The sequence below is a fragment of the Larus michahellis genome, chromosome 3, assembly GCF_964199755.1.
Source record: "Larus michahellis chromosome 3, bLarMic1.1, whole genome shotgun sequence".
In the NCBI taxonomy this organism is placed as follows: domain Eukaryota; kingdom Metazoa; phylum Chordata; class Aves; order Charadriiformes; family Laridae; genus Larus; species Larus michahellis.
In genome coordinates, this window is record NC_133898.1 from 123,698,826 (window position 1) to 123,724,849 (window position 26,024).

Here is a 26,024-nt window from a genome sequence, read left to right on the forward strand (position 1 = left end):
GCTGGCCACGCTTCTTTGGATACAGCCTAGGATGCAGTTGGCTTTCTGGGCTGCGAGCACACATTGCCAGCTTATGTTGAGCTTCTCAGTTTTCCCATTCCCAGTTTTTGTTAATGAATATAAATCCTCTTTAGTTGTATTTTCTTCAGCTTTTTGTGTGGACTGTACACCTGCGTTAGCTAGATTTATTGTTACTGCATGATTTTTAGCATAATATAGTTTCTCCAAGAACATCCTGACCAAAATTGAAGTAGAGGCTAGTCTCTCTGCTCCGGTCCACTGGCAGCCATTAATAACAACAGCTGTGGTAAACTTCACTTTAGGTCTGATCCCTCAGAAGAAATCATGGGGTCCAGCCAACCCTAGGATTTAACTATAGTGTAACCATGCCACAGATTTTACAGTTAAAATACAGTGAAAGTAATGAAGACAGTTTTCTAGTCACTCGGTTTCTGACACTGCAGAATGTCTCTGTATTGTATTAGAAAAGAAGGTCATTAGTGTCCTTTGTTCAGGAATTATGTCACTCTGCTTGGTGGTCTCATTGAAACGCTTTTTTTGTAGGAGTGACCTCCACAGACTTCTGAACTGTCAGTTCCGTCCCTTATGATTATCTCCTGTGTTGCTTTGAATATTAATGGAACAAAGCCGTCCTTGTCTGCAGTAAGCACAATCCAAGAAGAGCCTACAAAAATTAAGCAAAAAAAAGAAGATGAGTATACTGCTCTGGTTATGTAAAATGTACAAGCCCATTTTAAAAAGTCAGCCAGCACGCAAGCAGAGCAGGCTTTCTTTTCGTGCACTAAAGCCTTATTACGCTAATGACATTAAGGTCTGACAATCCACGTTAAACACACCTTTGTTTAAATGTGGAGGGGGGGGCTAAATGAAAGGTCTTGAAACGTTTGATGCATTTTGTCCCTTATTTAAATTAAGTTGAAAAACAAGGTGCCTCTTTGCTAGTTCTGCTAAACTGTAAGTATCTCCATTTTCTGAAAACTCAGCCGGCATTTCCATGCTGACTTTTGTTCTAGTGCCATCTACTTCTGCATATCCTTTTTGCTTTTCTGCTCTACCCAAATGATGAGAAGATCATAAAACCTGAAAAAGTTGTCAAAGAAAATGACTGTCTTCTATTTGTTCTAGAAGGAAGTGGGTGTTTCCCTCTCCTTCACTGTCAAGCCAAGATGTTTTCAAAGTCATATAGGAAATGGAAGGAAGTTACACCTTGAAGAAGATGTACAAAAAGATACCATGATTTATAAAAGATGATTTACAAAAGCTGATATAATAAAATTACTTGTCCTTTAATTATTTATCAAATCTTCTCATACAGAAGAGAATGAACAAAATCTGAATGACATTTTAATACTTTTTTTTTTTTTGAAAAAAAAAAAGAGTCAAGATTAAAAAACAAAGACATCAAAATCATTCAGGTTCACTTTCTGTATTGCATAGAAGCAGAAAATAAAGCTACCCCCCCCATTGTTTTTTACTTTCCTTTGCAAACCAGCTTGACAATGAAGCTGTGTGTACCATATATATTTTTTTCTAGTGATTAATCTGTTTCCTTTTGGACTGGATATTGCAGTTCTTATAGAAAATAGTGAATTCCTTATTTGTCTTTTTTTCAGTTTGACATTTTATGAAAAAGAAAAAAATCTGTGGCAACTGAAAAGCATTGTAGGAGCCCTTGTATCACATGTTTTTCTTAGAGCATGTGATCCTGTCATTTCTGAGCAGGGGCATTAGCTGGGATCTGAGGTAAAGAAAGCCATGTTATGTTCTGTTGTTGAAATTTTTCATTTTGGGAGATAAAGCTGTATTTTGAAAAGGTATGTGAAAAAAGGAAGTGTAGAAAATCCAGAAGAACCATCCTTAATTTTTGTCAGTTGTAATGAAGCACGTTCCTGGACAAGGCAAATCTCCCCTCCTTATACTATTAACAAAGCACTTTTCCAGGCTGCTACACTATTGCATGTTGTCATGTCACCTGTTACATCATAAGAAGATTGTCATTCCAAACCATGAATCTTTAATCTTCTACTCTTAATACTTTCTTTCTAAATCTGGACAGACTTCGGATTCCATAAGCAATGGGCCTGAAAGTGGAAATTCTGCTGTCCAAATTGATAGTTACCTTGTTGGTTAAATGGACAAAGCATACTCTCATGTTCAACTCTTGGGACTTTTTATTTTCATCCATGTTTGAAATTCTCTGTGTCATTGATAACACTTGGCTTTAAAGCATATCCCACAAAGTATTTCAATGGTGGAAAAACCTTGTGCAGGATGTAGTACCCTTTTGCTCTGCACAATTATTACAACGATGACTTGCTGAAAAGAGAGACTTCTGTGTGCTAATACCAGGGCACTACATGACAGTCTATATTTAGTACAGGTAATGGTATTACAGCCCTGGGCTTAAAGTGCACATGATGAGGCCAAGTTCATTGCTCGTATAACTCTGATGATCTTAATGGCCTTGCTGTGTGTGGGTACGAATTTGGCTTACAGTTGTGAACTTCTTTTTCCCAGTATATTCCAGTTTAAGTGTTTATTCATAGTAAAAAATGCCAGGCTGTCGTTGCAATACAAGCACGCTCTTCATTACGTCCCCTTTAATTATACAGTATTAAAGGATGGGAGTGATATTTTTATACATCACATTTAATATTCATGCCTTGTGGCAAAGGAAGGATTTAGGAGTATAAACCTGTACTGGTCAGAACTGAATAAAGAGCTACATAACTGCTTCTGCCCCAGACTTAATAATTTTGCAAGATTTTGGTGAGTTTAGAAAGATTTTTGTTTCAGTTGTTCTTTTTGCTGTCAACAAGCAAACTCAATTTCAGAAAAGACAAGCACCACATTGAACACAAAGAGGGACATGTTAGGATGATTCTGAGACTATTGTCTTTTTGATATCTCTGAAGTCTAATGCATGAAATTGAGGAGTGGTGTTCTTCTAATTAAATGTTAAATATTAATTGTTATTTGAATGTCATGTCATGTCATTCAAATGTTAAATGTTCTATAGAGCTAAAAATAGGTTTTCTCACAGGCCCATTATTTATTATTTTCCTGCTGAACTCTAAACTGCTTTTTTCATTATGGGCATTTGTTTCCAAAATCAAGAATTGCAAGCTCAGGTTAAAAATGACATTCTCCATGCCATGCAAGGGCAAAAGCCTGCTGGGAAATCGCTCAGACCTCTACAGGAAGTGGAATTTTTTTTTCATATATGACTCCGCTGCACTGTACAGTCAATAGAGAGTGTTGATGAAAATATGAAACCTGCATACCCTTTCTTTCTGGAACAACTCAGAAACTGCTGTAAGCCAGGGGAAAAGTGAAATGGCTCAATGTGTCTTCCATAAAGGCAGCTCCGCTGATCTGTGGTGTATTTGTAGCCCCCTTTCTTCATTTTTGCGGTCGACAACAAGGAGATAAGCAGAATATGAATAGCAGAATGGTGCATATTTTACATCTCTCTTTCCCACTGTCCTTGATGCCAGCACCAGTAACGTCACAGGCCTGGTTTCTTTTTCATCAATAAGCCTATTATATAGCAGTCTGGTGTATAACTATCATTATTTAGAAAACTATAGCTTATATTATTACTTTTCTTTTTGATTTCCCTAACAGTTGAATTCATTTCTCAGAAGACGGAGTATACCGATTAAGCCAATATGTCTCAGTCTGTCAGGGGTTAAGACAAGGGGTAAGACAGAGAGTAATTTATGGATCTCTCAGTGTGGAAATTGTGCAAGATCATAATTATAGCCAACTGCTGTGTACTGTAAGATTATAATATACTTAGCCTGTGATGAGAAAAGCCATCAGAAGCATTATAGAGAAACAGCTAAAAAATAACAGTATATATGTCGCTGAGAAGGTAGCATACATGAACAGGCAGGGACAAGGTGATTCAGAGACCAGTCTGGGGCTGGGATTTCCCTACCTGCTCCTGTCCTTACATGTTTAGTGGTGGGTGGTAGAAATGTGAGATAGATTGGCAAATTAGAACATTGAGCTTCGTTGTTTATCTTACATTAAAATAATCGCAAATGCTACATGATACATACATACATACATACATATATATATATATATAAAAATATTCTGAGAATGAATTTTTCTCCAGCCTACTCTCTGTTGTCAGGTCTTGGATTTGCTTGTAAAGATGGGCAAAGCAAAATGCCAAAAGGTCTCAAGGAAGCATTTCTATTTGCAGGTAGTACAGTGTACTGATTATTTTCTCAGCCTTCCTCTGTAGAGGCATCTGACATATTACTCTGGTAATAGGTAGTTCTGGAGTTACTTAGCATTTAAGTGATTTCAAGAGACACTCTGATGTATTTCAGACAAAGGAAAACACATATTTATAAAAAAAAAGTTATCTATCTCAGTTTATTACAGTATGAGGTAATTATTCTACCACAAATGCCTCTTTTATGCTAAAAATCTCAGGTGAAACCAGATACCAGAAATAAAAAGAACATACCGTGTTTCATTTCAATAACAGGCAGATCAAACAGCTGCTGGACCAAATTCAAATGGATCTTGCCATCACAGAGGAGAACATCTTTTGTTTCTTCAGTAACTGCTCCATTTGAAAAACTTTTCTTCAAATGCATATATGTAAAAGAAAAGATCTTGTTAAAAGCCTAGATATTGTGCCTGAATTCTTTTAACCATTCCTCTGCTCTTACTCCTTTCAGTTCTGTAGTCATTTTGCTTTTTCTTTGTCTATCTTTGCTACAATTTATAGATGACACCATCATGCAGTGCAATCCTAGGCGCAGTCTCATAGTCCCATGTGAAGAGCAATATGCCTCTTCACTTTGCTTTGTGTATTTACACAGCTCAAAACTGCATCAACGCTGTATATATAATGTATTAGGTCATGCATATATGCGTCCATTGGGCCTTTCTGCCTGAAGAGTCAATTCAGTGGAAGGGAATATATCATGTCTGGAATAAAGTTGTCCAAGATGCTACCAGACCAAATGAGTCCTCTGCTCACTTTTGATTGTATGTGTGGGTAGTTTTGATAGTCACTGGTCACCTGTTCCACCCCAGTAAAATAACCTCAGCTCTGGCATAGAAAGAGTTGCAGAGAGACTGGACATAGCAATGGTCTCTCTGAAAAGCTGTCATAACAAGGTAGGTTGGGAATCCTGTGACTTCTTTGAGAGAGAGGGAATGTATGGTTTTACAGCCCTGGAATTTGCAGTGACATTCACTAAAAGAACAGGCTTGAATATAAAGGTGGCGTATTCATGCTTCATGAAGTTTATCTGGCCTTGCGAATCAACACCTTTGTGTTCTGTCATTCTGATTACTACAAAGTGCAAGGACTACAAAATAGTTGAGCTAATATAGTTATGGAGTGGGTATATAATTTACATTTACGTTTTCCTATCTGCTATCATTTGAAAGTCATTTTAGCATGAAGAGTTTTCCAGTGACTCAATACCATTATAAAATATATGTGAATTGGACATTTTCGTCTAAATATACTTTGCTAAATATACTTGCAATACTTTGTCCCATAAATTTAATTTTGTTTTTTCCTCTCCATACTTTCCACCTGGGTAGTTCCCATGTGTTGTGGTGTGTTTTTCCTTTGGCATCCCTTATGTTTGCAATCCTCCCGGATTTAATGTATTTGTTATTTGAATGAACAGTCTATGTATGCCATTTCCTAGACCTTTCTGGTTTGTACATTCAGAAGGGATCCAGGTTAACATTTTAGAAGGAGTTGAAAAGATGTCATCTATCCTAACTCCTGTTCTAGTCTTACCCTGTCCGTGTCTACTTCATATCCTTGAATCTTTCTTGCTAATATGAAAATTACAGTTGAATGAATTCACAACTGCATCTCCTATTTCAGTACATAGTAACCTAACCTTTGACTAAATATATGTCTTTTTTAATGCTTGTCTTCGTTTCTAATTGCGCTGCCTTTTGACTCAGATGCTTTCTCAGTGAACACGTGCTTTTTTTGCTGTGTAACAACCTTTCTAAATCAATCACTTTCATTTTTCTGTACATAGTATGTACGCTGTCATGCAACCACATTGGATTCTGTAGATCAGAATGTCTACCAACTGTTGCAAAAGTATTTTTTCCTCACTCTATCATATATTGGCCATGCAGATAGTTTATGGTTGATTGTTACTTATTTATGGATTATGACTAATTTTATGGTAAGGACCATAAAAATATCTTTCCGTTAAAAACGTAAACTTTCGGACTTTCAGAGGGCTTCTCATCTCTTTCCCCATTCAAAACAGCCAGAAATTGTTGCTCCATAAATAATAGGGAAATACCTAAGGAATGCATCAATGAGTAGCATTTTCTTAGTCATAAATGTATAGTAACTTTTTATTACAGCTATAACATATAGCAGAACTTCTTTGTCATTTTTAGGTCTCTTCAAATTATATAGTACTATATTCTATTGAACCTAAATACACTTCAAACTCAGTGGGCTGAATGGTCGTCAATGAGCATCTGTTTTGCATTTCCATTGCAAAGATGCTATTTGTGCAAAGCTTTTCATTGCTGCATATTGTGGATTAGTACATCTAACATCTACTTCATTTTCCTGAATTTGGGTTGAAATAGCAGAGTTTATCCAAACTTGTTCTTCAGTTAATGAGCTACAGAAAAATGTGGACTGTAAATGAGACAGGCACATTGCCTTGACCCGAGTGGTTCATTTTTTCACATAGATGTGCGTCAACTCAAGAATAATCAGAAAACAATTTAGCTCTGCCTCTGTTGACTTGAAATCAGTTGAATGGAAATATATATTAAGGATGACTTTGTTCCAGTGTCTCCTACTTAGCCTTGCAAGTTATTATTGTAACAGCCATTACAAGTGGAAGACATTTTTGTATATACAAAACTACATAGCATCTATTTTTTATCCTGATGAGTTTTTCAAGTACAGACCTCAAAGCTTAAGATTCAAGTTGTTTGTCTTCCATCACTTGTGAGCATTCATATTAGCTATTCTCTCTGTTTTTTTCATATACTTCCATTTATAATGATAAACTTAATCATCTTTACATTTTATTTTTGTCTGCTGGCAAATTCTGACAGGTCAAGAATGCTTCTCTGTTTTAATATTCTAATTATCTAGCCTTTTTTGTTTAACGTCGAGTTTAAGTGATGATAACATGCCTTCTCTTTAAGGAATATGTTCACACACGTCATATATATTAACTGATTTAAACACATGCCTTCTAGAGCGCTGGGTAACTGTTAGTACTCCCTTTTTATAGATGATCAAATTCTTACACAGGTAGATTAGGAGATTCATTCAACGTCATGCAAGTAATTTATGACAGAGTTAGAAGTACAAGTAAAATCTCACCTCAGTACTTCCCATTTTCATGCCTTAACCCAAAGACCATTTCTAGTCAAATCTAAATTTAATCCACCTCTTCCTAAAATGTGTATCTCTGGTTTTGCTGTGTTGCTATTTATCTCCAGTAGAAGCCAGAGGACTTGCCATTGTCAGATTAAAAGCCCTTAATATTAGTTGTTTTATCCTAAACCAAAGTTTAGCGGTAGACTAAGAACATATTAATTACAGAAGAAACAAATACATTTCCACATACAGGAGTGGATATTTTCAGATTAAGTTTCTTTAGCCAATTTCCTGTAGTCTGTCAGGTCCAACTCTCCCTCAACAAAAATCCAACAGAAAGAAACGATCAATTCCAGAATCGTTTTCCTTCATGCGTGCCAGCCTGCCCCTCGATCAGATTTTATAACCTGTAAAGGGTCTTCTGGGCTGCAGCCAGCCCATCACAGCGTTGCCAAACTGTCTTTCAAAACTCGTGGTTTGGAATGCAAATATATATGGGAAGAAAATAATTTACTAAGGTAAAAAGGGTTCCTGGATTAGATGTTATACTCCATATATCTGCATGATAAATAAACATCTCTTTTATTACTTTTTTGAACCCCACTGAGCAGTCAGCCAGTTCTGCCTCTTGACCTTTTTCAGTATTTATCTTGTATTCCCTAACGCACTGCCTACAGTTGCCTGGATGCTAAGATCATCTTCATGAACTTAAATTCAACGACTGATGAAACAGTGAGGTAAATAAGGATATGCTAGCAATCAGAATTGTTTTTACTAACACTGGGTTAGTGATTGATTGCAGTTTGAATGTGTCTTTCTTGCCCATAAATGTCTATAAATGTTAAGTGTTTTCCAGATGAGGCCTCATGGCTGTGTTGCCCAGTGGTGCATTACTTACTTACTGGATGTACCTGACTGATGTACCCACAGATTGCCTTTGTTCTTTTCATAAACGTATCACATTTTTGACTCATAATCCTCTTGTAGTTACTTAACACATGCAAGCTTTTTCATCCTTGGTTGTTTCCAGCTAATGAATATCCAGTTTATAGCAGAAATTCCTTCTGTTAATCCCGGAATATATCACTATGCACTTGAAATTAGTTAATTTCAATAAATTTTTTTTTATTCTAGGTGCTAAGGTCATCAAATTACAGGTGCGGTATCCTGATCCTCTATTGACTACTTCCTATCCCACTACTGACTTGATGCTATACGCAGATTATATTAGCATATCTCAACAGATCATTAATGAAACTTTAATATTAGCCTGAAAATCAATCACGAGAAAATCCTCTAGTAAATGTCTTCCATTTTCTTTTATATTACTATAACCGTTTACTGTCTTCCTTCTGGCTAATTCCTTAACCATCTTATATTTCTTCTATTAATCCCTATTCTCTGCTGTTGAACAAATAATTTCCCCCGTGGCAGGATTTCAAGTACTGTACTGAACTGCAGGTATTTTAAATATTCTTCATATCCTTTGTGTTAATAATCTGTTCTTATATAAATGAAAGGTATCAGGTTGGCCAGTCACATATATGCATTCTAAGATGAGGAGCGCTGTAGTTGCATAGAACTCTGTTTCCATTTTCTTAAACCCTTGATTTCAGCTCTTTGTGTTGTGCTTCAGTGGTAATTTCAGTTTTGATACCTTAGTACCCATTAGTCAGCTTGCTTTTGCCTTTCCCCCACATTCATTGCATGGGATGAGAAAAAAACTGGTAAATTAAATAGACGTGGGGGATCTGGACAAGAAGACAATGAAAAGAGAGTTAGATGGCTAAGGAAGAGCCCTGGAGAGAAATGAGAAATGTGATTTTTGGTATTTAAAGTGCTGTGTGGCGTTAACTCTTGTGCAGCATTGCCACTAGTAGTATTAAGTAGGTTTGACAGCCTGCACTGCCCTTTCCTGTCATGATTTCTGCTGTTGCTGTGACTCCTTTTTGATTTTTTGTGGATCCTGAATTTTCATTTTTTTTATTATTATTTTGTTGGGTTTTTATTTTTGGTGGAGATCTTAATATCTTTGCTTGCCCGTATGTGGGACATTCCAATTGCCACCCTAATTAACCTGTTAGAGGAGCATAAGCCTGTAAAATGTTTATGTTGGAAGACATCTGAGGTGCTCAGGGGTGCTTAAATCCCAGTGCAGTTTGCGTTTATAGTGCACATCAGCATTTCAGACGATATGATGCTAGGATTTCTCTACTCTCGGCTCCTTATTAATAGTTCTGCAACTATTGTTTCAAGTATATTGTCATCTAAGATATACCCTTTGTCCTCATACTTGTGCTTCCGTGATCTTTATGTTTTGAGTGTGGGGTGTTTTTTTTAACTCAGATCTTTACTTTCTTTGCACAGCACAAAAAGTGGGATTCATTTTTGACATTACATATTCCTTTTCCTTTGCGTCTATGTATCCAACAAACAAATCATCTGGTCTAATAAAAGGTATTGTGTCTCCTCTACAAACCCTGCTTGTCTGATATTGATCAGTTTCAGAACATTGTTGTCAGAATTTGTTCTTAACAAATTCCTCAACCTTTGCTCAAAATGTTATCCATGCATTAATCACACCTTGTCTTGACTACTGCAGGTCTTTATTTTACGGTCATCCTAAATCTCTTCCTTCTAAACTTCAGGATGGCTGACTAGTTTCTTACTCCAGGGAGCAGCCACGTCACCTTCCTCTTCCATCATTTTCATGACTTTCTCTCTATTGCTCAGCCCGAGTCAAAATTGCCCTTTGGATTTCAGAAGGGTTCATGGTCTTATTACAGCTGATCATTGCAGCCTGGTCTTTGCTCATTTTACTGTGCCACCCTTATACCCCCCTTCTGTATTTCTACTTCATGTAATTCTATCAGAAAAACTTTATTGCCATATGTTTTTGGACCCTTTCTATTCATCTCCTAGCTCTGTGTAAAAAATTGTTTATTTTATAGCTGACCTTGGCAATAAAGTTTCCCACGGTGAATTGTATGAAGATGCTATAAAAGTACAAATTGACTTGTATACAATTATTGGTGAGTGCTAAGAAAAGGAAATCACGGTGACTAATTACTGAAAAGATATTTATTTCCTGTTTAATTATGCAGTCTATGCTCTCAGTGATATACACTTTTGACATAATACTGCTTGTGAGCAAAATGTAGGAGTTTTAAGATATTCTTCAGATTAAGATGAATCTTATTCCTCCTGGAGAGGTTTGCCTAAATGCCATTAATTTCAAATCCAGATTGGCTTTATTTCTACTGTAATTAGCTTTTGAATGAGGCTATTTTAAATATTCTGCAGCTGTTCCTTTTCTTGGGGAATAGGATGAAAAAAGTATCTTTTTGCAAAATGAAACAGAAACAAATCTGTGACAGATCCTCGTCTCTTCTTTTTTTTTTTTCTTTTTAAATAATATCCTCTTATTGCGTCTGTCTGTCTGCCCTCCCACGCTATCCTGAATCACAAGTCTGTATGTGATGAAAGAGCAATAATATTTGCTTTTCAGGGTTGAATGATCAAGTCACCTCTGGTGGCTGAATGCTATTACACAAGTGATAGTGCAGTGACATTTCCAAAGTGTGAGTGATCATGTTTTTCTTTTATGGCTATGGGCTACAAAGAATATAAATTCTGGTAGTACTGCATGGACGTGACTTCAGAGGAGTTATAGGTATGCTAGCACTACCAGAATAAACAAAGATTTTGAAGACTATTTAGTGGGCAGTCATTATGAATTATTAAGTAATACACATTCTGTTTTATATTATGGTTTTCTAAGCAGAACTGGAAACATACATAAATATGTCAATAATGCTGCTGCACAACAGCGTTCATAATTGCCCGTTAATTATTGCTACATTTTTATCTATTATGTTTTAAACTTTCCTTTTATGTTTTTAATGCATAAATATGGTTATGCAGTACTAATCGTTATCTTTCATAGTACAATAGATTTCTCAATCAAGATTGAGCCTCTGCTGTGCTGGGGATTATACAAACACTTAAGAAGACAGGCTCTTGGCACAAAAAGCTGAAAGATAATGGCCATATTATTGACTGGACTGCAGTGTTCCTAAAGCTTAGAATGTTTTCCACAGGCTGATATTTATATCATAAAGCAATAAAGCTATTTCCTGACTTTTTGCACTGTGAACACAGAGCCTGGCTGGAACCCACAGCCCAGCTGGTCTCTGAGCTCACAGAGCGCTAATCAACTCCTGAAGGAGGAACAAGGTTCAGATGTCTGAATCCAAACTAATCAAAACAACTATTTTCTGAGAAAATTATTAGCTGCCTATGAAGCAAATATTTCCCTGTCTGTCTGGAGACCTTTTTGCCATCAGTCTATTTTTCATTATTTTTTGGCATCATGCTGTGATCCTGTTAGATTTCAGAAAGGGGCTGAACTATGCAAGGCATTAGCTGCGAGACTTACACAGAAAAACTGTGTTTGTCGGAAAGGCATTAAGTGGCACTTTTTCTGAGTCATTATAATGCAGTACTAGCTATGCTTTCTGCTGGCTCAATGTGAAACTAACCTGTTCAGGTGAATAAGAGTCTTACTTTCTAAATGTAGTTAGTCTAGCAGTATTTTAGAAGCACTAATATTTTTTTCTTTGCTTACGAAGAAAAAAAGAGGTTAATTAATTCCTATTGCTTGTGCAAGCAAACGTGCACAGTGACTTCAGATCTTAGATTAATGCTACGTGTCACAAACAAAACTTCTCTTTGGAAAGGTTAATCCAATTGAATCCAAGAGATAGGGCTGCTTGCTAAATAAATAAGTTGATTTATGCTAAGAAATCAGAATTAATTTGAACATGCTGGGGTAACAGAAGGGCTTCCTTCTTGGCAAATAAAATCCTAAATTATTTAAATAGACATGTTGCTTTTTTCACCAGAATTTGTAAAATGTATTCAAGTTAAATTATCGACTACTTCAGATCAAAAGCTTTGCTTTTATCCAGAGTACCTAACATACTAGAATCTGCTTAAATGCCAAGTAAACAATTGCTATACGTAATGAATATGATTGAATTGAGTCACCATTCTTTTAATGAATTTTTAAGGAGGGGTACTTAGATGCCTGCATGGATTCCTTTAACGTAAAATGAAGTCAAATTTGTTTGACAAGTACATACTTCAGCATCATCACAGTGCAATGTATTACTTCGACATAATGCTGCTTATGTTGCAGTAGAAAAGAATGCATTTATAATTGTCATCTACATCCTGAACGGGACCCCAGTTTTAGCAGCAATACCACTAGCATCAGCATGACCAAAAATATTATCAGTTTTATGTTAGTATTACTGCAAATAATACTAAGAATAATACCCAGAAATAATTACCTAATTTACATTCCTTAGTTGAAATTCTTATTGAAGCCAGTAGGAATTTTGCCAAAACAAGGGTGGGATAGGAACGTGATGATTTGACATTCATCTATTTAGTGAAATGATAATTACATATTGACAGACTTTTTTTTACAGAAAATTTGAAGGGGTAACATTTTTTACAAATTAGCTATGTCCAGCTCTGTGAAGATTAGTGGTGAGAAATTAAAGTAGAATTAAGCCAACTTCATGTCATGCCCACCTGAATTTTCCATAAATTTAGATTCAATACTTTGTATCAGCCTTCATGAATGTCTAGCTATCTTAAAACTTTGGATTTGAGCTCGGGTTTGAATTTATTGTCATAGAATTGTAGAATGGTTTGGGTTGGAAGGGACCTTGAAGATCATCTAGTTCCAACCCCCCTGCCCTGGGCAGGGACACCTCCCACTAGACCAGGCTGCTCAAAGCCCCATCCAGCCTGGCCTTGAACACCTCCAGGGATGGGGCATCCACAGCTTCTCTGGGCAACCTGTGCCAGTTTCTGGTGGGCTACTGTGCCACCCTACTTACAGGCTCATCTCTGCACTAAACTAACATATAAAACTTTTCTACATTAGCAACTGTTTGGCTCCGTTCTCTCTCTTTGATAGATGCACAAAAAATCAGCTAATATCTAAGACAATTGTGCTTAATCAAAGAAGAGCAAACAGACACAAATCTCCCATGTGAAGTGTCCTCTAAGTTACATCATCCTGAGTTATTGTTTCAACATCAAATTATAAAATCATTTTAAGTTAAGCTTGATGCCAAACTCAAGTTACATTTCTCATGGGTTGATAAGAATTAACTGCATCCTCTTGATTTAAAGGTAAATACAGGATTGTTTAAAAGTCACAATATTTTTAAGCTGACAAAAAAGTTACCTGGTAAGTGATATGAACGACGGGTGGTTCCTGCGAACATGGATAGGCTAAAGATATCCTCCTCCCATTTTTAGCAAAGTCCGTTATTTCAGAAAGACTCAGTTGTAACTCATTGAAGCTGCCACAAAGTCTCTCTAAATTTCTAGATATGTGACTTATTCCTCTTTCACTTGGCAAATTGTTGTTTCTAGGAGAACTTGATGTTTCTTGGATCACATTGAACTGCACTTTAGGGGAAGCTGGTCTGCTGGAAAGCCTGGTAGATGTTCCAAAACCAAGAAGAGACACTGAACGATTGGTAGGTTCAGCATCCAATGTTTCCAAGGCCACCAAGGGGTCACCTGGGAGCCTTTTTTCATCCAGGTCACTCACACTTGATGAAGAGCTCTGCTCATAACTAGGGCTCTTTACTTCTTCGATGAGTCTTCTCCTGCCACTAGGAGATTGAATTACTGTGCTTCTTGGTATTAACAGCTCCCTGCTTTGAGGTTGGTCTTCTGTGGCAAGATTTTCAAAGAACTTTCTTTTCCCAGGAATATTCACAGAGGATTCGAAGTTATAAAAGATATTCTGCTTAGTCTCAGGCAATGCTGAAGAATCTTCTTCCAGCATCAGTTCTTTGATCATCAGACGCATTACATACCTGTCTGAGCTCGAAGATGGAATGAGACTAGGCTCAGGGAACTTTTGCTTCCCAATCAGAATCAATAGGAGTTTATCTGTCAAAAAGCATAGGCCCTTTGGTCTTTCGTATTTTTCCAGCTGGATTTGTTGAATATGAGGCATGCAAGAAGAGGTTACTGAATACACCAAAACAATGTTAGAAGTATTAGAAGCTACTGCCACAATCTGAGCTCTAAGGTCAAAAGCCATTATATCAGGAACCAGAATACCTGGGATGGTGACTTTCCTGGTGGTGGTTACCTTCCTCTCAAAAGTCACCAAGATCAAGTGAGAAGAATCTTGACCATTTGATGCTGCAGAGTCTTTGCGTTTCAGAGTAATAAGAGGACTGGGATCAGACCGACGGTGGTTTGTAAGAATATGGGTTAAATCCACAGGACCTGACGAAGAAGAAGCAACTGAATCAACACCTGATCTGTCTGAATCTATGGACTTTCTTCGCAGGTCCATGGAGTATTCCTCATCACCAAGCACCAGGGCAGACTGTGAGATTAAAGAACCAGTTTCTGTACCAGATGGCATATCAAATGCAATGCCCGCATTCAAACCACAGATATTATCTAAAGGAAGCTCAGTAGCTACAGCAATTTGGAAATCCAGCGTGGCTTCTATAGCACAGATATAACCTCCCACATCAAAGACTGGGCAAAAGGAGCAGGTATTTAGAGTTTTCTGAGCATCATCCCATATGTAGGAATGCAGGGCACTGCCTATAGCAACTACTAAACGATTACCATCCTTAGTCCAGCAAGCACAGTGGATAAGCCCGCTGCTTTTGATATCTGCCTTAACTCTAGTATTGTCAGTACGAACAGCATGCAAGACTGAAGCATCTCTTTTTGTAAGCACAGCCAAGACCTCCTTCTTTGGATGCCAGACACAGCCCTGAGAAAGCAGCGGAAACGGCTCACCAACTTCACAAGTCTGAGAAATCAAGGGTTTGTTCTTCTCTGCAGTGCTGTAGCCCAGCTGCCAAACGCTAACATGCTTTTTATGCTGAACAGCGAGCAAAGCTGGGGTGTCTGTAGAGCAACACGGGCCCCAGTAAAGCCCATGAACATGTTCAAATTGACCAACAACACTTGAGTCTCCAAACTTTAGTTCTCCGTTATGATAGTGTAAAGCAGTCAGTATCACTTGCTTCCCATCTGTCCAGGCAATTCCATGCACGGGGTGGATGGCCTGATATAAAGCATTGAGGCCAGTTCTCAGCAGCTTTGCCTTTCCCAGCTCCATCTTTTTAAGCTTTCTGGCTACTGGTGGTTGTTCCAAAGTAGGGAATCCATGGAATTCACTTGCAGATCATGAGGAAAATTTTATCTTGTATCTCCTTTCCAGAATCAAGCTGTTTTTTCTGCTAATAATCCAAGAGCCTATATCGTGAACTCCTTCCCAGTAAACCTGCAGCTGCTCTTCTAAGTATAAATCCATGTCAAAGCTGCTTTTGCTATGTCTTTTCCTGGGAGGAGTTATCATCTTCATGTGATGGCTAACAAGGTTTAACCAATTACTGTTCGTTTTCGTAGAAGTCTATTTTTAACTCTTCACTGCTGGGTGTATATTTAAAAATAACACGCTAATACCTTGACCTTCAGTGAATGAAGGTCTTTAATGAAGGCTGGAGAGAGATCATACACTGTTAAGCCTAAGTATTAAGCTACAGCCTGGAATAATGACCTGACACTTCTTTCAGCCAGCCTTTGAAGGATAAAAGAAGATTTAAACATACCTGAGAACTGTACGGGGCAGATTGCAATCTCTGATGGACAGCATCTTTCAAAGATGCAAGATCCTAAGTGGCTATGAAAGGGAAGTAGAAAAGGGAAATCATGTTCTGTTCTGTTAGTGGTTACAAGAGAATGCAGGAAGGGGAGATTTTTGAAAAAAGCAAAATAGCGTAAATGCAAAGACAGCTGATTAGCGTTCATTTTACTGGGACAGATTTCCTAGCTACAAATACATATTGATTTCTTTCTTGGTCTTCCTCGGAAGGCTTGTATCTGAGGACCATTCCCTCATGATATAGCCAAAATGCAAAGAGGAAGCCAAAATTGTCACGTTTCCCTAAACCGCAGTTTCTACAGTATGTAACATAATATCATGCAAAGATCCTTGAATTGGCAAAGACCCAACCAACAAACTCATGTAACACAGTGGGGCCATGTGAGGATACACCAGTTTGTTTTGTCTGCATTGTTTCAGGACCAGAGCTGGTTCGGATGGACTACCTTGGGCGTCTCCGTTCTTCCCTCCTTGGTGCATCCTTTTCTGGGATTAGCTTGGACAGAGCATGCATATCGCTGAACATAAATTGTCAGTGTGGGATTCATTACTTAAATATAACTAACCATTACTATTTTCAGTGGCCTGGGATATCTGAAACAGCCACACTGGGCTGGCAGATATGGCATAGGACTTGGAGAAGAGTAGTACCATTCTGGAGTGGCAGCTGGCAACAAAGAGATGATCCCTAGATAGTCCCTAGACTGTCTAAGATGGCATTAGAAGCTTATATACAGGTAACTGAATCCCATCCTCAGCATCTTCTTGTAGCTCTTGTTCTGCCAGCATCTCCTTTCTGCTTTGATGTAACTTGCGTCTCTTGCTGTTTACATGAAAAAAAATAAATCTGCATAAATTAGACCTGGACCAAGGTTTGCAAATTATCAGTATAATCACTATGGTTAAAGATGTAAGACTTAACTATACACATTCTGCATCTTTGGCTGATTTATATTTTATATATTGTTATAGTATTTACCTGCAAAAAACCAGACCTCTTGTTGAAGGCAGCTGGACCTGTGTTTTAAGAATTTTTTCAGTAGCCTTTTTCCAGGTGTATTTACTGAGGATGGCGAGTACCAATAAAGAATTCCAAATTTCTGTAGTCATATCATATTCTTATGCACAGCTACTTGGTTTTTGTAGATTATTTCATGAAAATTACATTCCAAATTAAAACTTCTTTTATATTCACCAGGGACAAGCCAGCAGTGATGACTGGAAGAGGTAAAAGTTAAAAAGTTAAATAAGCAGGTTAGAAGATCCCTTTTTATGCAATACTCCTAAATTTTTGGTCCCTGTCTGTGCTTGCAGCGAAACCATGTTTTTTAGTGATTTTACCTTACCCATTGCTGACACAGATGCCCAGGCCACACTTAAGATGCCACACTGCCATACCTGTTTCACTAGGAACTCTGTTCTGCACTTCCTCAAAGTGGTAGCAGGATTACAGTCATATATTAGTGGTAGCTTTTTACCCAGAGTAGTTATAATGAATAGATTACATTAAAATACAGTCCCAGCAGCCCCACAAATTTGCAGAGTCTGTGTAAGGCATTTTTGTTTTGCTTTAAAATAATGCTGCTTTGCTGTCTTCTGAATGTGTTTTACTGAAACTGATAAAGCTATTCTTTAGCACAGCCATCTCATCTACATTCTGAATGGTACTTTAAATACTGTAACAAAACTATGTTGCAGCTGGATTCTAGCAACCTAAAATGTGTCTTGGATGCAGAAACTTCTGCCTCGATATGACTGAAATGCTCAGATGTTTCACTGAGGATGCTGTGTGTTCTGCCAGCTATGCAGACATCTCGCGATCATGGACTACTCATGTGGAAGATTGGACTTTCTTTGCTTTTTTTTACATTTCATCATCTCTCATAGCATGCATCTGCTCTTCGGCAGCGTCTGTGACGTTATCAGAGGGTGATACAAGACTGCACGTATGAGATTTACCAGTAACAGAATCATCCTCAAGTTTGGAATTGAGGATATCCCACAAACACTGAAGTCTTGAAAAATATTTGTGGCAGAGCCACAGTGAGGTTTTCATCTAGCTCTGAAAGCGTTAGGAACTAGGACTTCATCTGATGTACTCATGTTTATTACTTGTTAATTCTCCGAGATACTCAGATATAAAAATGACAACATCCACAAAGTTTCAGTGGCATGGTAGTGAGGTGACGAGGTAGTGAGGCATGATATATTCATAGCTGATTTCTCCTTTGTCCAGTGTTAAGACCTTTTTTCCCCCAAACCCGAGCACCTTCAGTTCACCAAGTTTATTCACCTCCTGTATCCTGTCACATAACATCTTTATGGTAGAATTTTCCTAGAAAGTCTGGAAGCAAATCAATAAAGGTGCTTAGTGGATAAGGAGTTACACGCTTCATTTAAAGCACAGGAGGTTCAGAGATCTCTGACTGCAAGGAATGTTTGTAATACAACTTCAGTGAATATGAGGTGAGGCCCACTAGAAACCAGACTCATGGAGAGACGCAAAACCTTTGATGAGTTTGCTGTGGCCTTTTTTTTAATTCCCTAAGGCACCGAGTTCCTTGAAATCTGCAGGGTTTGACACACCACAAGGCTTATTCAAGTTTGAACCTCAGGCTCCATTAGGACAACGCTTGAGGATCTCAAGGAAAATTTCCACCTGTGGTTCATTCTGTGGTTTTTCAGTGGGAGAGGATAACGTGGGCAAGAGACTTCTGTGTGAACAGAATTATCTAGTACCACCATAAACACCATACATGAGGAAACTAATTTGAGATAAATTACCTTTCAGAGTGTATCTTTAAAAAACTATGTAAATAACGGAAGACTTGTAAGATAATACAAAAGGAAAAAAAAACATAAATTATGCCATGATTACGGAATTTAAACAAGTTATACTTGGGATCAAAGCAAATTCCAGATGCAGGCACAAAGTGAATGAAAGAGACAACGAACTTTTGTTTGGCACAGCCTCGTTTTTGAAAGCAGGATAAAAATAGAGAGGGGGAAAAACAAGTTCCCCTCATTCAGCCAGCGTATTTTTTCCAGAAACTGGTAAAAGATTTAAATAGTATTTCTGTGTCACCTTGGCATGCACAGATCTATATGGCACACACTCAAAATAAAGGCCAGTAACTGAAAACTGTCCTGGCAATACTGCAGTTTTCCTTTGAGACCCAGGAAAGCAATGCGAAGAGTAATCTGTGAGTAATCTGAGACGCTCCAGTGACCAACCACAGTCTTTACACTGATACTGAGCTAGATTCTGATCCTATTAACATCACTGTGCCTCTGATTAACTTTGGTATAACTCAGATCAGAATGTCACCCGTCGTTTAAACAAGGTGTTTCAGCTGGTGGCACCGGGCTCTGTCCTGCAGAGTGATTCCAGCCAGCCAGACTCTGTTGCTTTGGAGGAGGTGGTTAGAAGTAGCGTACAGAGCCCCAAACTGACCACCACCCACCGAGCTGCACATAGCTGTTAGTTAGTAGCTACGAGTTCCCATGGTTCCCAATGAACGCTGGAAAATTAATCCAGCCCTCATTGTTGCAGAGGTTGAGCTATCCTTTTTTATAATACTGATTTTATAGCACTGTTTTCTCACATTGCTATATGTACTATTCACCTGTCTTGGGAGATGGTGAATACATTTTGAGTTCAATATAGATCAGAGCTAATGAGTTCCAGGCTCTTTAAATATATTTACCTGGCTATTTCTTGTCCAATGGGAGATGAGTATCTAAGTATCTCTGTGGATCTGAGTTCAGTGCCTTGCTGGAAAAGCTGAGATTCAGACTTCATTTTCTCTTTTATTCATGGTAAAATAACTCTTTCCAGACTAAATATTGCTCAAGTTAATTAATTTGATGTTAATATTCCTGGTGACTTCAGAGGAAGACAGATCTGGCTCAATATGTAATAAAAACATAAAAGTAGTAATTTTTCTAATACTAATTCATCTCAGCTTTATAAAACGTCTAATGCTTTGTGGTATTTTTACTTCAAAAATATTTCTATTTAAAGCTACTCACCATGATTTCACCAACTTAAGTTGATGTGTCATTTAGTTCAACACTTTCAAGAAGCTTGAGCTATGTATTTATTTTTCCACACTGACATTTCTTCGCCTTGAGATCTGATTTAAAAAAATAGTTATCTGTCACTAGCTAACTGGAACAGAATGTAAAAATGATGCACAGTTAATGAAGATACAAAATATGTAATCTGTCAGAGCAGATCTACTGATCACACTATGTAAATCAGCATTTTTTTGACAGTGATATGTCTGTGTGCTGTTACTGCTCTCAGAATGGGGTTTAACCCAGTAGCTAGCGTGGTTTTGTGTGCGTGTCACATAAAGTGGGAAAGATCTAATGGAAAATTGTAATTTTTACACAAATATATTTAAGAAAACTGTTAAAAAGTTTGATTATTAAAAACCACTTATGCAAATTATTATGTAAAGGTAAAAGGCCCTGACCTTTTCTGTGCAGGCTAGATTCAAATAAGGAGACATCAGGCAGGAAAGTCACAGCTTCTTTCTAAGACTATTTTTTTTATACTTGCAGTGCCATAGTCTTACCCTCCTGGAGTGACTGCCAGGGCCAAATGGAAGAGGCTAGCTTGATCTGTCATCTGCTAAATAAAGGCATCTAGGATGGAGACACGTATGATGGAGGAGGCACTGCTAGAGTACAGACAAAAGTTTTGCAGCTTCTTGTAGAAGTTCACAAATTCTGTAAACTCACTTCCACACTCAGTGATATGCTGCTAGATGTCAGCTTTCCAAATGTAGTAACTGTATGACTGACTGCAGCCAGTCCTCCGACGTGTGACCTCCAATTTCTGAAATCCCCCTGGATCTCAGGGAAGCCACCAGAGATGCTCCATCATATCGTTCCAACCCGAGCTATCCATCAGTCTTGCAAGAGCATTGTCAACAGTCCTCTTGATGGAACTTTTGTGGTTCTTGGAACTCCTTCTCTTCCGTAATAGAAAGGCAAATATCATGCAATTCTAACATAGTGAGTGTGGGGGAGTAGAGTTGGCGGAGCATTTGTTAATCTCCCAAGCCTTCCCTTTTGTGGTTTAGAGTGAGACTCTTGCGGTTCATTGGGGTGGGGAGAAGAGAATCAAACCTTTTCAGAAGGCCACTTCATTCTTGCTCCCAGCAAGACTGTTGGGCTCAATATTTTTCTGGCTTTCACAATGCTAAAGCAAAATAGGTGAGGAATTAGGAAGGAAAGAACATAAAGGGTGGTAAGGCAAACATGGTCACAGAGAATGAGACTCATTTCATGTTTAATTGTAGGAGTGGGATTCATCTCACAAATGCACATTTCTACGTTGAGGTATATACATATGGCTGCCTATGTGAAAGTAATACCCAAGCTCCCACTGGGCATCTGAGTTGAGCCTTGCCTCACTAACATATCTGTAGACGTACACACTATAGTTGTCTAAGTCTGACCCTGCTTAAAAGTCAGTGGTGAGAAGCAGACACTTTTAGGGCATGATTCCTTCCATCCTAAAGCACCTAAAATAGACGAATGAATCTTGCTTTATGAGCATAGCTGAAGTACTCAGATGGGACATGGTTACGGACAGATGAATGCCAAGGAATGGCTGTGCAGTCATCTCATGTATGTCTGTTACAACTAGCATATCACAGAATCACAGAATGGTTTGGGTTGAAAGGGACCTTAAAGATCATCTAATTCCAACCCCCCTGCCCTGGGTATTGATATGTATATGCATATGCATATGTATATGTATATGTACCAATGATCAACCCCCTGACAGCCCTTTCTAGAGTACATGATTCCTACACCCCACATCTCTCCCACCGCTAAATGCCCTCTCTGTCTCAGACCACTATTTTATGACTTAATGCTCCCATCTGTATATGCCAGCCTCTTGTGCTCGCTTTATAAAGCAAACAAGTTTTTGATGGTGTTCTTAAAAAGGAACATTTCCTGAGCTTGAGCTGTGTTTGTGTGGAATAGAATCTTAAGGAAAGTGATAGAAACTCTAGTACTTACGTTATTAAAATTAGACGAGGCAGAAGAGCATGAAATGTTCTTGAGGAAACATTCCTGTCTTGGCAAAGACAGGGAATGAATGATCTAATAGGTCTTTCCATCTGTAAGTCAACATTCAGCTTCCAAATTATGCCAGTCTTTTTCTTTCATAAGCATTAAATGTATTTGGTTTTGAAGATGTCTCTTATTAGTAAATTCTTTTTTACATGATGAGGTAATTTTATATTTCTGAAGTGATATTTTTATCATTTGCACCAAACACATCAGATAACAGGAACTTCTTGCATGGCTAAATGATAAATAGATCACTCTCATTTGAAAATGAGTTGAAGAAGAACAAAGGATAGTAATATTTTTAGCAGATACATATTTATCCCAGCCTGATAATTTGTAAGGGTCACTTAAACTCTGTCTACACTCAGAAAATAATTTATTATTGTAATGTAAGTCAAGACCGTATGAGCCTGACATAACCCTGTATTGAAACTGGTTGTCTGACAGTGTAGACAGAGTCAAACTCTTAGCAACATCTATTTTGGAATGTGCACTAGAAGGAAAATTTCATCAAATGTGTCAAAATCAGTTGCTCCTGGATCATGTGGATTCCAGTACCTATTCAAGCATTTAAACCATAGTTGAGCACACTGAAGGATCGTGGGGTCTCTCTCTGAATCTAATTTTGCTTGATGTATGGAGTGTGTATGATGAAAACACTCCTGGTGGCCAGGTTACATGCATAGTTTTGCTGTTGCGGTCACTGGTAGAGCTGTTCTACTTCAGGGATGATTATGGGGCAGTTTCAGAAATACCTGAAGAGAGCTGCCTCCCAGCTGTATTTGGAAACCGTTGTAACAAACCACCTGTGACTTGGTCTTCCCTAGAAATGTTCTTGCTAGTTAGACCCAGCAGACTCTCCCTGCCCCTCTCCCCACAACATACACAAATATATTGGTGAATGTGTTCTAACACAAACCTGGTAATTAAAATAAAACAGGGGTAACACTGTGCTGGTATCCAACTGCTTTTTTTAAATAGTTCACCTATAACTTTCTGTGTAGGCTGAAACAGAGCTATAGTGGATGATGGTTTTAATCCATAACCCTTAGGCTAGTTTAAGTGTTAGGTAGAATTGTACTGAAGGTCCTGTCATATCTGAATTTTTACTGAAAGGCTGCAATGGTTCTATTTTCGCCTTCTATTTTGTCTCAGATAAGGCCTTTAAATTAAGGAAAAAAGGAAGGAAAAAAATAAAAACACTGTCCTACTTCACTAGTAGGAAGGATTAGAATTTTTTTCTGCTTGAGGGTCAGTTTAAACCTAAATACCTGTTTTCCAGGATTCAGCCACCCTAACTACAAAGTTGGAAAACCCAGAAGGGCTGACTCAGCCTTGCCTTTCCGTAGGAGAGCTAAAGGCCAAATGCTGGGTCAGCCGTGATGAGGAGCTGAAAGACTAGTGTTTGTGTTTGTCCTAGAGATGAATATAAAAAGCCTGAGATTTTTAGTGCTTGTTGTTGATTTGCTGACACTTACCTAGAGTTAAAGCTGTCCCTGGAGTATCATGCAAAAAACACCCAACTTGTAGCAATTTTTCTGTGCTGTCCTGCTGGTAGCTCTCCTGGTATGTGGACAGCCTGCCTCTCTGCTTCCTCATCTTTTAGTTATAACTTCAGCTCATTTTGATTGGGAGGTTCTAGAAACTCATTAGTGTTAGAATTGCGCACGCAGAATGAAGGAAAACAAATACAGCCTTAATTTTCTGAATCCATTACCCAGCTCCCTTGATTCATTTATCTGGTGGATTGAGAATGCCAGTTAATTTCTTTTCCACAGTTACATTTTCCAAAATCATCGAAAGACTAATCAGAAGCTTGTAGCTAATATTTGCGGTTTGTTTGGTTTTCTGCTATTGTTTGAACTGCTTCCAATACGTCTTGCCAGTGACATTTCTTCAACAAGCAGAATAAATACCAAAACTATAGAGAAAAGAGTTTTACTGGAGAACGCAGCAAATATGTTGCACTGTAAATACAAAGTTTCTCAAAGTCACTGACTTTCTTCTGTAACTTCCATGGCAAGGAAATGACAGAGCTGGAAAAATTAGTTTACTGTTTACAGATGTGATTCCAGTTTTGTTTTGTTCAGTTTGAAAGATTGACTTACTTAAATTTTTTAATCCATTTTTGCTATGAAAGATTGGATGGAAGAGAAAATTTAATCCTCCTGGGCTGTCTGCTTATGATCTTGTTATTATTGGAAATTTTATTTGTGAGACCACACTGCATGACCCTGAGTTGAGGCTCTGGGCCCCAAGGTGTTACATTTATTTATAATAAAAGAGGACCTCTGCTCCTGAATTGTTTGCAATCTAAATAGACAAGGCAGAATGATCTTTCTCGTTATATAAGTGAAATACTGAGGCACAGAGCAATTCAGAGTTGAAGCAAGCTGCCTTCAAAATGGTAGGCAGTGCAGCAATATCAGTGCAGCAATCTGCATGCATGCTAATTAGCCTGGCTGGATGCTGCAATTGCATATTTATATGGCATCTAGCTACTTTTTACACATACCGTTGTGCAGTGCCCAGTAGATGGATTAGCCACTTTGGAGCATCATGCGTTGCAAACAGAACCAAAGTGATTTAGGGTCCTGCAGTCAATTTCAGAAGTGTGGTTAACCTCACTACCACTTCTTTATTTCCTTCTCTTCTTCATTCTGCAGGAAAAAATATTACAGATTCATAAAGCAATTTAGGGGAAGGCATCTTTAGAGGCCATATTGTCCAGCTGCTTGCTTGAAACAGTGCTGATTTCAAAGTTCAATCAGGTTCCTCAAGGCTGTGTTTGATAATTTGTCTTGTGAAGACTTTTCAACTATATTTAGTCAGAATTTCCCTTGCTGTGACTCGTGTCCTTTGCTTCTTGTCCTTTTGTTGAGCATCTCTGAGGAGTGTGTGGCGCCATCCTCTCCACCACCCATTAGATACTTGTAGACAGGAACTGAGATCCTTCCTTAGCTTTGTCTTCTGCAGACTGAACTAACCCAGCCCTCTTGCCCTCCCCACATTCTCCAGCCACTAACCACATTGGACTGGTTGGACTTGCTCCAGTATGATAGTGTCTTTTCTTGTACTGGGAACACAGAAGTTTGTGAGAGTGTAAGTCCATCTGAAGACATTAATTTAAACACACTTTTTTTTGTAAGTGGTAAACTGCGTTAATCTCTTCTGGAAGCAAGCTCTGTTAATTAGGTCCTGGTCTTGTGGAATTTTTTGCCTCCATTCCTGAGTGTAAGCTACCAATATCATTGTCTTGCAGCTGGTGGTGTATATTCTGATGAGCTGGAGCTCTTCCCCGTGCATACCTGAGGTGACCTGACCTAGTCCTGTAAAAGGGTTTGAAGATCAGGACAAAGACCTTCATAATGATTCACATTTATGTGCTGGGATGGAGAATAAGTGAATATCGGAGTTGGGAAGAGCCCGGTGAGGCAGGAGAGAATGCCCGAGAGAGGTGGCAGCTTTTTAGTGCTACTGAAAAATTCCAGCTGCAGTTTTGCACTCGTAACTACAGCTGCAAAAGGAAACTATGGATAAAGATGTGGATGAGTTCCAAGAGGAAGATGAGGATTCAGAATAATTGCTTCAGGAGGAAGCTTTATTCTGTTTGGGGGCATTTGGAACAAGTATCATCTGGGAGGAGGTGACTGTGGTGCAGATCTGTGGTGACCGGCAGTGGTGAGAAGAGAGACGGCCTTCCTGTGACAGGCACGTTGAGATTTTTGGTATGTTTTGATCTGTTCATCAAATGGCCGTCACTGCAGGTACACTATCAGAATTGCCCTGGGGACCTGCTTTGAGGGAAAT

At 38.3% G+C, this 26,024-nt stretch overlaps 1 protein-coding gene across 1 annotated transcript; it reads right to left on the reverse strand.

Moving 5' to 3' along the window:
- Positions 1–518: 518 nt before the first annotated feature.
- On the reverse strand, positions 519–15,572 carry LOC141740141 (WD repeat and coiled-coil-containing protein-like). The gene is made up of 3 exons (XM_074578372.1): positions 13,653–15,572; positions 4,508–4,628; positions 519–685 (listed from the first exon to the last, which is right to left on the reverse strand). Exons 1-3 carry the CDS (start codon positions 15,570–15,572, stop codon positions 519–521), a joined length of 2,208 nt encoding a protein of 735 aa, XP_074434473.1.
- Between the last annotated feature and the right edge of the window lie 10,452 nt (positions 15,573–26,024).